The sequence below is a fragment of the Semicossyphus pulcher genome, unplaced genomic scaffold (assembly GCF_022749685.1).
Source record: "Semicossyphus pulcher isolate SPU_LCO1_2020_fin unplaced genomic scaffold, fSemPul1.0.p SCAF_5, whole genome shotgun sequence".
Lineage (NCBI taxonomy): Eukaryota > Metazoa > Chordata > Actinopteri > Labriformes > Labridae > Semicossyphus > Semicossyphus pulcher.
Window position 1 is genome coordinate 33,140,001 of NW_027211726.1, and position 14,171 is coordinate 33,154,171.

Sequence of the window (14,171 nt, forward strand, 5' to 3'; positions counted from 1 at the left end):
TCAGAATGATACGGACTGACCTCGTCAACAACAGACCCACCACATCAATCCCCACCACACACTGGGAAAAAGATCTCTCAATCAATACTGACACAACTCTCTGGAAACAAATTTGCAACAACATCTTCTCGATGAGCAACAACCCAAGATTACAACTCATTCAATATAAAACTATACACAGAACACACACAACACAGAATGCACAGACGCTGATATATGCCACCAATGTAATTTAAACACCACAGACAATTACTTCCACTCAGTGTGGCTTTGCACACCAGCCCAAAACTTCTGGATTAATACAATAACTATAATAATAAGACCTCACATCCATCAATCACCTAAACCTACACAAACACCATAATGCCATACGTATCACCTTGACCACTGCAAAAAAGACAGCTCCTGGAAATACAGGCGCAAATGAACAACGTCACAATGGCTTGACTTGTTGGCTGAACATCTCTCAATGGAACACATCACCGCTTCACATCATGCTTTATCTTTGTTTTCAAAGGATGTGTCCTTGGGGGGGCGTGGCGACTTCCTGTTGCCATGAAACAGAATTTTCTTAAGGGTAACAGGTGCTTGAAAACTCATGAAACTCTATGCACACATTAAAAACAAAATACATTTTTAGGTGATTTGGCTCCCAGGATGGGGTGTGGTAAAATGGCTCAATAGCGCCCCCTACAAACCTACAGAGGGTTCCAGTGGTCAGTCTGCCAAGAAGCATCGAACACACCTGGACTCCATATTTATGGTCTGTACCTGTACAACAACTACTTTACATCTGTTCTGTTCACAATGATCTCGAGCTGCACTTTTTAGACTCTTCGGTCTGTCCAACAAGGACCTGATGTTTGTTTTGATTTTAGTTTGATGTTTCACTCATACAAAGTTCTGTTCCAGCTGCTGGAGGAGAACATCATCACATTTGTGAAGAACGAGCTGAAGAAGATCCAGAAGGATCTGAGTTCAGATTACCCAGAATGCTTAGAGAGTCAGAGGGAGGATGAGGAGGAGTTCGATCCTGAGGAAGACGAGCAAAGGAGGAGCAGCAGAGAGGCTTTTCTGAAGATCACTGTGGACTTCCTGAGGAGAATGAAGCAGGAGGAGCTGGCTGACTGTCTGCAGAGCAGTAAGAGAGTTTTAACAGATTTAACATGATGGTGAAATGTGGTATTTATAAATGTCACAAGAGATGAAGGGGAACAGGTCTGTATATGTGTTCGTAAGAGGAATTATATTGTTTCATTTATAAATCTCTATATCATTTTTTATTTGTTGTCTTTTCTTTCAGAATGCTCAGCTCCAGAGTGCCGACAGAAACTGAAGTCTAACCTGAAGGAGAAGTTCCACTGTGTGTTTGAGGGGATCGCTAAAGCAGGAAACCCAACCCTTCTGAATCAGATCTACACAGAGCTCTACATCACAGAGGGAGGGACTGGAGAGGTCAATGATGAACATGAGGTCAGACAGATCGAATCAGCATCCAGGAAACCAGACAGACCAGAAACAACCATCAGACAAGAAGACATCTTTAAAGCCTCACCTGGAAGAGATGGACCAATCAGAACAGTGATGACAAAGGGAGTGGCTGGCATTGGGAAAACAGTCTTAACACAGAAGTTCACTCTGGACTGGGCTGAAGACAAAGCCAACCAGGACATACAGTTCATGTTTCCCTTCACCTTCAGAGAGCTGAATGTGCTGAAAGAGAAGAAGTTCAGCTTGGTGGAACTTGTTCATCACTTCTTCACTGAAACCAAAGAAGCAGGAATCTGCAGCTTTGAAGAGTTCCAGGTTGTGTTCATCTTTGACGGTCTGGATGAGTGTCGACTTCCTCTGGACTTCCACAACAATGAGATCCTGACTGATGTCACAGAGTCCAGCTCAGTGGATGTGCTGCTGACAAACCTCATCAGAGGGAAACTGCTTCCCTCTGCTCGCCTCTGGATAACCACACGACCTGCAGCAGCCAATCAGATCCCTCCTGAGCGTGTTGACATGGTGACAGAGGTCAGAGGGTTCACTGACCCTCAGAAGGAGGAGTACTTCAGGAAGAGATTCAGAGATGAGGAGCAGGCCAGCAGAATCATCTCCCACATCAAGACATCCCGAAGCCTCCACATCATGTGCCACATCCCAGTCTTCTGCTGGATCACTGCTACAGTTCTGGAGGATGTGTTGAAGACCAGAGAGGGAGGAGAGCTGCCCAAGACCCTGACTGAGATGTACATCCACTTCCTGGTGGTTCAGACCAAACTGAAGAACATCAAGTATGATGGAGGAGCTGAGACAGATAAACACTGGAGTCCAGAGAGCAGGAAGATGATTGAGTCTCTGGGAAAACTGTCTTTTGAGCAGCTGCAGAAAGGAAACCTGATCTTCTATGAGTCAGACCTGACAGAGTGTGGCATCGATATCAGAGCAGCCTCAGTGTACTCAGGAGTGTTCACACAGGTCTTTAAAGAGGAGAGAGGACTGTACCAGGACAAGGTGTTCTGCTTCATCCATCTGAGCGTTCAGGAGTTTCTGGCTGCTCTTCATGTCTATCTGAAGTTCATCAACTCTGGTGTCAATCTGCTGTCAGGAGAACAAACAACCTGGTGGTCTAAAGTGTTCAGAGAAACAACAGGTTTCTATCAGAGTGCTGTGGACCAGGCCTTACAGAGTCCAAACGGACACTTGGACTTGTTCCTCCGCTTCCTCCTCGGTCTTTCACTAGAAACCAATCAGAGTCTCCTGAGAGGTCTGCTGACACAGACAGGAAGTGGTTCACAGACCAAAAAGGAAACAGTCGAGTACATTGGGACAAAGATCAGTGAGAATCTGTCTGCAGAGAAAAGCATCAATCTGTTCCACTGTCTGAATGAACTGAATGATAGTTCTCTAGTGGAGAAGATCCAACAGTCCCTGAGATCAGGACGTCTCTCCACAGAGAAACTGTCTCCTGCTCAGTGGTCAGCTCTGGGCTTCATCTTACTGTCATCAGAAAAAGATCTGGACGTGTTTGACCTGAAGAAGTACTCTGCTTCAGAGGAGGCTCTTCTGAGGCTGCTGCCAGTGGTCAAAGCCGCCAACAAAGCTCTGTAAGCACATTAATATTTACACTAAATATATGACAGAAACAAAACTTTAATATCAGCAGGAGAGAATCAATTCTAACTACTTGTCTTTTACCTTTGCATCGTGCCTCCAGACTCAGTGGCTGTAACCTCTCAGAGAGAAGCTGTGAGGCTCTGTCTTCAGTCCTCAGCTCCACATCCTCTAGTCTGAGAGAGCTGGACCTGAGTAACAATAACCTGCAGGATTCAGGAGTGAAGCTGCTGTCTGCTGGACTTGAGAATCCAAACTGTAGACTTGAGACTCTCAGGTAAGATCACAGAGCAGTCAGTGTTAAATGATTCAAGACACATCTCTGCATTTTCAGCTTCATTTATTTAAACTGCTTCACTCATGTCAGGATTTTGAACTGATGGAAACAGTTGCAGTCATTAAAATATTTACTTGTTGAGACAGTTTCTTGTTGTATCTGACACAGTACACTCAGATAACCTTAAGTGTGTGTGTGTGTGTGTGTGTGTGTGTGTGTAGGCTCTCAGGCTGTCTGATCACAGAGGAAGGCTGTGCTTCTCTGGCCTCGGCTCTGAGCTCCTCCCACCTCAGAGAGCTGGATCTGAGCTACAATCATCCAGGAGAACCAGGAGTGAAGCTGCTGTCTGCGCGACTGGAGGATCCACTCTGGAGTCTGGACACTCTCAGGTATGAGGAGTCCTGCTGCAGCCACAGACACACAGTGTGATAAAGGAGGAAGAGCTGGAAACATGTGCTCTGTCTTTTTGATATAAGTACTAGAGTTTTTCCTACTATTGGCCCTGCTGTTTAAATGATTTAAAACTCCTCTTTCTAAAGGATGTGTCCCCACCTACTTGAAACTTGCTGTTATCCAGCCCATATTAAAGAAAACAAGCTTAGATCCTGTTTTGTCAATGAATTATAGGCCAATATTCAAACAACCTTTTCTCTCCAAATTATCAGAGAAAATTGTGTCTACCAACTCACTGCTGGGCGAGGGACAGTCAGGGTTCCATAACGGCACTCGTCTGCTCTCTTGAGGGTATCTAATGACAGTTCTCCTTGATCTCAGATCCACCTTTGACACAGTAGACCATCAAATCCTCATCAAGGGGCTACATGATTGTTTGGGAATTTCAGACACAGCATTAGATTGGTTCTCATCGTTTCGTGCTCACAGATCTTTCACTGTTCCTATTGGGGAATTTGTGTCTGACTCCTCTCCACTATCTAGTGGGGTACCACAGGGCTCGGTCCTAGGGCCTTTGCTATTTTCCATCTACTTCCTGCCCCTTGTTCAGATTACAAAACATTTAAATATATACAGTATAATTTATATGCAGATAATATTCAGCTTAACTTTCATTCAAACCCAGCGAGGCCTTCAGGCTGTCTACGCTCCAAACCCATGCCTAAAGGCTGTATGGCACAGGACTACTGAGGATTATTTACAAGTCAATGATGATAAAACGCAGGTTGTGGTTGTTGCCCAAGATAAACTTGTTCCCATAATTATGCAAAACGTTGGGCCCCGCTCCTCTGCAGCTCACTCTAAGCTCCACTATTTAGGAGTAGTCTTCAGTCGCTCAGCATCACTTGACAGCCGTGTAAAGCAGCTAACAGGATCATGCCTTTTTTACCAATTACGAAACTCAAGTAAACTCAGATCTTCAGTTTCACCTGTTGAACTTGAGGTGCTCATACATGCCCTCATCTCATCCCGCACTGACTACTGTATCTCTTTCTTCGACTCACTCAGCATGTCCGCCCTCAGTCTCCTACAGTCAGTACAGAATGCTGCAGCAAGACTTCTCACCAACTCGAACGGTCTCACATCACTCCTGTACTGAGATCTGTTCACTGGCTCCCTGCTGCTTACAGAATCAAGTTCAAAATTCTCACCCTCACCTTTAGAGCCCTACACGGTCAGCCCCAGAATATCTGGCAGAACTCATCCAGCTGTACTCTTCAGCCCGTTCTCTAAAGTCCAACACACTGTTGTCCGTTCACACGCCTTAAAGAGCAACTTACTGGTTACATTTTGTAATACTCAATTTGTCTGAATATGGCTGTGAAAAAACTTGATTCTTGATTGTAAATGATTTACAGACATAAGGGCACAAATTTAGAGGAAAAAGTGGCCGTTTCCAGGGAAGCTGCTTAAACAGCTTTGGTTTCCAACATGGCGTCATATGACATCACAAGAGGGACTCGCAGTGTCTGACTCTGCCTTATCTCAACGTGCAGAAGTAGGTGGTAGTGACTGCATTTCGCCAGTTCTTATGATGGTTATTTCTTTAGTTTGTGTTGGTCGAGCCGCTGTTCTCCTGACAGGAAGAGGAGCGCAGCTAGCTTTCGTGCCTGGGTGCGTTTTGTGCAGGTGAAGAGACGAGACTCTGTTTATCCTCGGTCACGATGTGTTGCAAGCGTTATCATGGAGTTTAGGACGGGATGTCACAACCAGGACCGTGTGAGACTAGGGCTGCAAAAACTTATCGATTAAATCGATTGATATCGATGATTAAAATAGTTGGCAACGAATTTCATCATCGATTAGTTGGTTTTTGTGATGATGCACGGCATGCGCTGTGAAAACGTCACTGGGGGCAGCCAGCCAATGCCGTGGCTTGTGTAGCTCACGTGATGAATTACAGGAAGTTACAACTTCTCCGGTCTCCTCTGGGATAAACATGAGTTATTTTTCAATGAGGAGTGTCTGTTTGTTGTGCAGTGCTGATGATGTGTCCGCCTCCAGCAGATTAGTGTCCGTTTACACGGACAGACGCACGATTACAGTTTCTAACGTTCATTTAAAAACAAACGACTGAAATACCGTCTATTTTGTCTCCTCTCCGTTTTGTGATGGGCCCACAGCCGGGCCGCTGATAAGGCAGCGTAGGACAGTATACCGTGGTAGTAAAGCTATTAATAAGCTAACGCCACTGGTGAAGCTATTTTAGCACTAATTCTTGATAAAGCTAATGCCTTCATTAAACCGTCACAAACGGAGAGTTACCTCAGGGGAAGCATTTCTGTCCGGCACGCTGTGTTTAAATGAACTTGTAATCGTGTGTTTGTCCGTCAGAACGACACAAATCTGCTGGAGACGGCAGATTAAGCTAATTCGGTCGGACAGACTCTGGAGTTTAACATCACGTTCTGGAGTTTTTGAATATTTCATGCCATCAGTCAGAGACAGACTAAAGTGCATCTTTTATTTATTCACAGCAGAAACTTATTGATGAGTTACATTTCCCTGTTCTCAGTTCATGGCTGCATCCACACTGTCCTCTTTCTTTATTGTAGAGGCCTCGTCTGTACTTTAAACAATTATTGAGATATGAATTGAGTTACAGTATTGATATATGTGACCTGCTCTATCATCTTCAGTCACTTTGACCCGGACACACATTTTGAGTTTTATACATTGTTGGAAAGAGGAGATTCTTAGCTTCCCGATGATGTCATTATTTTGTTTTGTACTCCAAGTATGAAGCAAAACATGTCTCATTAAACAACGACTCAGCGAGTCCTGATTCAGGAAAAGGCCTTTAAAGTTTGCAGAACATTTTTAGGTGTTTATTCAGATGAATCATGAACTATAAAACACGTGTTTCTAGATGTTTGCACAAACACATACACAAAGTGTTCACCTTCGTCACTTCACACATCATCCATGAAACAAAGGCACTCGCGCACATTCACGCACATACCCATGTGCACGCACACACGCACGTGCACACGTATCAATACACGATTTTGAGTAAAAAAAAATCTGTGAATATAATATGGTTTAATATGTTTTCCAGTTGCCTGTGTACACAAGCCCATGTACATGACCATGTGCACAACCAGAGCCACGTGCACGCTCATCAATATTACATAGGCACATTGCATGAGTTTTCCTGATTCTCTTGAGAATACTGATCATTTACAGCACATCCAGAGTCGTGCTGCTTTGCAGTAAGGAGCACCGAATGCTTTTCACCCAGAAACATGTCGAGCAGTGCTTTATTGTTGTGTCAATCACTCATTACAGGAGCCAACTTTTAAATCTATAACGCAGCTTCCAGCTAAATACACAGACACACGCACACACACACACACACACACACACACACAGACACACGCACACACACACGCACACACGCACACACACAAACGCACACCAAACACACGAGCCGGCTGATAGCCAGTACCACAGGCGGCAGTGACAGTAAACTGCTCTGAACACAGCATGCCACGTTTTCAATCATGATCCTGATCAATTGATGTGATGGCAGCACAGGGGCGCTCTCCTGGTTTAAAGTATGTCTTGGAGCAAAGAATGTCTGTGATTGGATGGATTATTATTTGTTATTAGTAACTGATCAGCTGTTATTAGTAAGTGATCAGCTGTTATTAGTAAGTGATCAGCTGTTATTAGTAACTGATCAGCTGTTATTAGTAAGTGATCAGCTGTTATTAGTAACTGATCAGCTGTTATAAGTAAGTGACCAGCTGTTATTAGTAACTGATCAGCTGTTATAAGTAAGTGATCAGCTGTTATTAGTAACTGATCAGCTGTTATTAGTAACTGATCAGCTGTTATAAGTAAGTGATCAGCTGTTATTAGTAACTGATCAGCTGTTATTAGTAACTGATCAGCTGTTATTAGTAACTGATCAGCTGTTATAAGTAAGTGATCAGCTGTTATTAGTAAGTGATCAGCTGTTATTAGTAACTGATCAGCTGTTATTAGTAACTGACCAGCTGTTATTAGTAACTGACCAGCTGTTATTAGTAAGTGATCAGCTGTTATTAGTAACTGATCAGCTGTTATAAGTAAGTGATCAGCTGTTATTAGTAAGTGATCAGCTGTTATTAGTAACTGATCAGCTGTTATAAGTAAGTGATCAGCTGTTATTAGTAAGTGATCAGCTGTTATTAGTAAGTGATCAGCTGTTATTAGTAAGTGATCAGCTGTTATTAGTAACTGATCAGCTGTTATAAGTAAGTGATCAGCTGTTATTAGTAACTGATCAGCTGTTATTAGTAACTGATCAGCTGTTATAAGTAAGTGATCAGCTGTTATTAGTAAGTGATCAGCTGTTATTAGTAACTGACCAGCTGTTATTAGTAACTGACCAGCTGTTATTAGTAAGTGATCAGCTGTTATTAGTAACTGACCAGCTGTTATTAGTAAGTGATCAGCTGTTATTAGTAACTGATCAGCTGTTATAAGTAAGTGATCAGCTGTTATTAGTAAGTGATCAGCTGTTATTAGTAACTGATCAGCTGTTATTAGTAACTGATCAGCTGTTATAAGTAAGTGATCAGCTGTTATTAGTAAGTGATCAGCTGTTATTAGTAACTGATCAGCTGTTATTAGTAACTGACCAGCTGTTATTAGTAAGTGATCAGCTGTTATTAGTAACTGACCAGCTGTTATTAGTAAGTGATCAGCTGTTATTAGTAAGTGACCAGCTGTTATTAGTAACTGATCAGCTGTTATAAGTAAGTGATCAGCTGTTATTAGTAAGTGATCAGCTGTTATAAGTAAGTGATCAGCTGTTATTAGTAAGTGACCAGCTGTTATTAGTAACTGATCAGCTGTTATAAGTAAGTGATCAGCTGTTATTAGTAAGTGATCAGCTGTTATAAGTAAGTGATCAGCTGTTATTAGTAACTGATCAGCTGTTATTAGTAAGTGATCAGCTGGCCGGAGGTGTCCCTCGGGTGGCTCGCGAGTCACCTAAAGAATGATGTGGACTAAAATGAATTTCCTGAGGCTACCTCTTTATGAGAGGGAACGGATTTCGTCAGATAAACCCCCCTTAGAAACGAAATGAAGCGTAGCAGCCAATTTGAAGTTTGGTGGCATGTGAGCCTTACTTTCAGGTGCGCTCTGTCTAACACATACTCATACAGGCTACACACACGCACCTCGCACATCGTTACCACAGGTTTAGTTGTGTGTGTGTGTGTGTGTGTGTGTGTGTGTGTGTGTGTGTGTCTGTTTTCAGGGACACCTGTAGTAAGGGGGAGGGAGGAGTAGAGGAGACAAGCGGAGCCAGAGTGCCGCTGGCTGCTGCGTTCTCACCTTCATCTTTAGAAGCTTCAAAAGTTTATTTATCGACTGAATTTGATTCAGAGAGTTTCAGATTCTGAACGCCAAGACTTTGTTTATGTAACATCAGACAAAACCCCAAAATGACCAAAGATCCATCTGTTGACATCAATCCAGCTTTATGGCGTTATGAGCCGCTGCCACATGCGACTGAGTTCGATCGAGCGGGCCACACATTAACATTGCATTGTACAAGAACACGAGATATAATCATTTCCGTGTATTGAATGCAAGGCTGGGACTGATGGCCGGTGCGGTCCCTTCAGTACACACAGCAGCAGGTTCACTGTCAGCAGCAGATTCATCGGCCCAAACGTGAGCTGTGGACCAAACGTCTTTTAAAGTGTGCTAACTCCAAATGATGGTATAAGAAGAATCTGTCAGTGCTCTGTCTCCCTCTCTCTCACACACCGCTGTGGCACCGTGAAACATAGTTTGGATTCACCGCTATAGAAGGCAGTACGAAACACATCTGATACAAGCTGACACTCGCCCAGTAACTGTAGTGGGTCAGTATTAATGCTCCCACTTGCTACTACTCGTGATTTGTTGTAGCCTTCGGTATGAGATCAACTGTGCAGAGTTGTGATGTGAGCACAGCGTCAGATGTCACTAGCTAACGCCGCTCACTCATCACGACACCTGCCCAGGTGTCCACTGGTTCTCGTCTCACTACAGCTCGATGTCTCTCCTGTGGCCGTTATTTCTCCTCGTGACCTCCTGACCTGTTCCTGGTCTCTTTGACGCCCAACAGGCTCAGCATTATAAGCCAGTGGTCCGTTGTATGCGTATTAAGTAACATTAATGACGAGAGTGGGATTTAGATCCATATTAATATGAAACCCGTCATTAATCGGCAGGACTCCCTTATGTGACGTCACATCCGGTTCTCTGTTTTGATGTGGAAATAAAAGAAACCGTACAGAACAAAATGTATGTACTGTAACGTATTAATATATGTCATTGAAAATATAATCACTAAATCATTTTCCTACACACTGATCCACTGGGGTCTCCAACCTGCAAGTTTCTCTGTAAGACTCGTGGTGACTGTGCTTTTGAGGCCCGAGCACCAAGCCTCTGCAACGCCCTGCCTATAGCTATCCGCTCTACTGACTCTGCTGAGTCCTTCAAGAACCAGTTAAAAACATATCTGTTGCTCAGGCCTTCAGGTTACTTTGTGTTTCACCCAGTCTACTTATGGTGAATGACTAACAAGGGTTCATACAGGGACACGGGACACGAGAGACAGACTGAGGGGTTTGGTGCAGATGGTTCAGTGTTTGGAGGCCAGCACAGATCAGAGCCTGAGGAGCTACAGACGGTCTTTTATGTTGCAGTCCATCTGAGAATCTTCAGTTCAGTTCAGGAGGAAAGACGACTCAGCGTGAAGCCAAGAGCGACGAGAGAAGAAGAGGGGACAAAGGACGTCCAGACCAGTCCTGCTTTAGGTCAAACAGTCGGCTCACAGGAGTCCGAGCACGAACTCTGAAGTCAGACTCACGTGATTAATGAGCGTCAGCCTCGGCTCCTCTCTCCTCCCTGAGTTTCCTGGCGTCTCATGCATCACAGTGGGACAGACTGAGATGTCAGTGAGGGAACATGGATGCAGTGTAGGAGACGTGGGATGTTCCCTGTGTTATCAGATGTTATTACATCCTGTGGGTCACTCTCAGTCTGAGCAGAGTGTTAGAGGATCAGGGGGAGCTGGATGCACATACTGTATGTTTGTATCAGAGTAATGTAATGTCCGTGTTTGATGCTGTGAGAGGACGTGCTGATCTGACCCCTCCTCCTTTCAGGGTGGAGCCTGCTGGAGCCCGATGGTTGACACCAGGTCTGAGGAAGTGTAAGTATTCAACCTTCCTCAAACTGTGACATCATCATGTATCATCACACTGTCAATAACTGAGGCTGTCATGTTCTCTCCATCAGACTCCTGTGAGCTCACACCTGACACAAACACAGTCAACAACAAGATCAAACTGTCTGAAGACAACAGGAAGATGACACATGTGAAGAAGGATCAGACATATCCTGATCATGCAGACAGGTTTGACTGTCCTCAGCTGCTGTGTAGGACTGGTCTGACTGGTCGCTGTTACTGGGAGGTCGAGTGCAGAGGATGGGTTCATGTATCAGTGAGTTACAGAGGAATCAGGAGGAAAGGAGACAGTACTGACTGTGTGTTTGGAGAAAATGATCAGTCCTGGAGTCTGTTCTGCTGTGATGGTGATTACTCTGTCTGGCACAATAAAAGAGGAACAGACCTCCCTCTCTCCTCCTCCTCCTCCTCCTCCTCCTCCTCCTCCTCTGGTAGAGTAGCAGTGTATGTGGACTGTCCTGCTGGCACTCTGTCCTTCTACAGAGTCTCCTCTGACACACTGATCCACCTCCACACCTTCAGCACCACCTTCACTGAACCTCTTTATCCTGGGTTTGGGTTCTGGAGTTGGTCAAGTTTACGGTCAAAGTTCGGGTTAAAGGTAGAGTCAATGTTCATCGGTCTACCGCCTCCTGCCTTCAACCCCTCAGTGTCTCTGTGTTCTCTGTAAGAGGGAGAGTCTCCTCCTGAAACGCTCTCTCTGCACATCAGTTTGGTCTGAGCAGGATCACATCGTCTGTCAGTGGAATCACTCGTCTCTTAACACCGTCATTAACAATGTGAACTTTTTCTCCGTCACGTTTTAAAACGTCGGACGGACGAACAAAACTCAACTGCTTTGTAGTCAATCCCACCAGATATGAATGTACAGCTTGAGCTTACATTGATATGTTCATATGGTGTGTGTGTGTGTGTGTGTGTGTGCGTGTGTGCGTGTGTGTGTGTGTGTGTGTGTGTGTGTGTGTGTGTGCGTGTGTGTGTGTGTGTGTGCGTGCGTGCGTGCGTGCGTGCGTGCGTGCGTGCGTGCGTGCGTGTGCGTGCGTGTGTGTGTGTGTATAAATCACATGCTGCTCACGTGCACATACATTCACATACACCCATGTTTTGAACAAACAGGAGATTAAAACTTTTTACACATTTTAACCTGTTTTGTTTTTTACATCAGCTGTTTCAGATAAATGTCAAAGTGCGTCAGAGAGATAAAATCAGTCTGTGGTGATGCGTTCAGTGGCTCAGTTGTTGTTGGATTTCCTGCTCTCTCTCAGAAAGTCTGTTGCTGGATTTGTTTGTGTTGTTGTCGCAGACGAAACAGGAAGAAAAATCAGACCAAAGTAAAGATCTTGTCTGCTGGCCTCGACTCATTTCACCGTCCTGATCACCTGAAACGATGGTGGTTTGCGGTCTGATGTCTGACGAGGCCAAGACAAGGCCATCACCTGGAATATAAATGGAATCCAGAATCCTGAGCAAAGATTCAAAGTTTTATCCCGTTTCAAATCTCTTGATTGTGACAGAGCAGTGTTACAAGAAACACCTCTTTCAAGGGAAGAATCTTTAAAGTTAAAGCACCGTTGGGTCGGACGAATATTTTTCTCTCCAGGCAGAAAATCTGCTGCTCGCACAGTTTAAAAATACACCACTGCTCGTTTGATTTTAATTCAGGAAGCGACGCTTCAGTAGATCGCTCTGGCCGTCCTCTGCCAGCGGACAGATCTCTGTCCCGAGCTTTTACAGAATTACCAGAGATACAGTCATTAACTGATGCGTGGCGTCTGATTAATACATACACTAGAGAGTATACTTTTCTTCTGAAGTCATTCATACTCTAGGATTGATTACCTTCTTCTCTCAAACTCTGTATTGGAAACATCGTACACACCGCTGTTCATAGCATGATTATTTCAGATCATGCTCCAGCCTCATTAACCTTTAATCCTTCCTCCAATGTCAGACAGAAACATAAACAGTGGAGCTTTAATAACTCATTGTTAAAGGACCTATTTTGTTACCTTCAAATAAAATATGAAAGAATTTAATTTGACGCCGGTAACCGTCATTCAGACGATTTGGGAGGCCTTTAAGGCAACATGCAGGGGTTGATCGTTAGTTTTTCATCATTTAAGAAGGACGATAAGCTGAGCAGAAAAGATGAATCATTATTCAAACTTAAAGGGTCAGAGTTGAATCACATGAATGATCCAAATAACAAGGGCAGGGCGAGGGCAGAGGCCCAGGCAATGATACATGAAGAGTCTGCTTTTGCATGACTTAAACTGAGGAGGAAACATTCTGAAAATGGGAAGAGGCAGGGAAAATGAACAAAGTGCTTTCAGGGAGAGCGGTGGCACCGTTAGAAGGGATCAGGATGTTATCAATGACACTTTCAGCAGCTTTTTCCCATTACTACAAGTCTGAATATGAAATCATACAGCAAGAGTTGTTTATGAACCTACCCTTGTCAGAGTGAACAAGAAAAGGAAACACTCGAGGCCGCGTCGGCCACTGTTACTGTGTTTATACAACGACGTGATACAGAAGCAATCCATGCCTCCAACAAAGCCGACAGCCATCATATCATTGTTGCCAAAACCTGGGAAAGACCATTTGGATGGAAACAGCTACAGGCCTTTAAGTTTGCTTAATAATGATTATATACGCGAAACGAAACAAAAAAGGTGTATCCAAAATGATTCACCTGGATCGAGTAGGTGTTATCCCAGGGCGGCTGTTATCCAATAATATGAGGAGGCTACATGAAGCACATGGCAGCATCCTCTCCAGGATCAGTGGAAGCTTCATCACTGGCTGTGGTGTCAAACTACATTAGAATACCATGTTGTGCTTCAGAGACAGGTGCCTGCAGAGGCGGAGGGTTAGTAAGTCACAAGTGGCTCAGCTAACATGTGCTAGCATAAACATTACTGCTGGCTAACATTAGCATTTTAGCCTGTCCTCATACTGTGTAACTCTATCAGAGTGCGAAACTAGCTAGGAAGTGTCTAACTAATAAGTAATCAAATGTGTTGTTTCACCTTGAAACCATTGATTGTAAACAAGATGGCCTGTCAATCATAAAGATGGAGTTAAACTGATACA

General features: G+C 44.1%; 1 protein-coding gene across 1 annotated transcript in view; it reads left to right on the forward strand.

Annotated features, from left to right (window-relative positions):
- The window catches only part of LOC138609485 (NLR family CARD domain-containing protein 3-like), an 18,577-nt gene extending 6,832 nt beyond the window's left edge, over positions 1 to 11,745 (forward strand). The window contains exons 5-11 of the mRNA XM_069682117.1: positions 641 to 763; positions 913 to 1,141; positions 1,304 to 3,095; positions 3,206 to 3,379; positions 3,601 to 3,768; positions 10,993 to 11,039; positions 11,126 to 11,745. Of these exons, the coding sequence (XP_069538218.1) occupies positions 641 to 763; positions 913 to 1,141; positions 1,304 to 3,095; positions 3,206 to 3,379; positions 3,601 to 3,768; positions 10,993 to 11,039; positions 11,126 to 11,745 (3,153 nt within the window). The remainder of the gene's footprint in view (positions 1 to 640; positions 764 to 912; positions 1,142 to 1,303; positions 3,096 to 3,205; positions 3,380 to 3,600; positions 3,769 to 10,992; positions 11,040 to 11,125) is intronic.
- Positions 11,746 to 14,171: the final 2,426 nt, after the last annotated feature.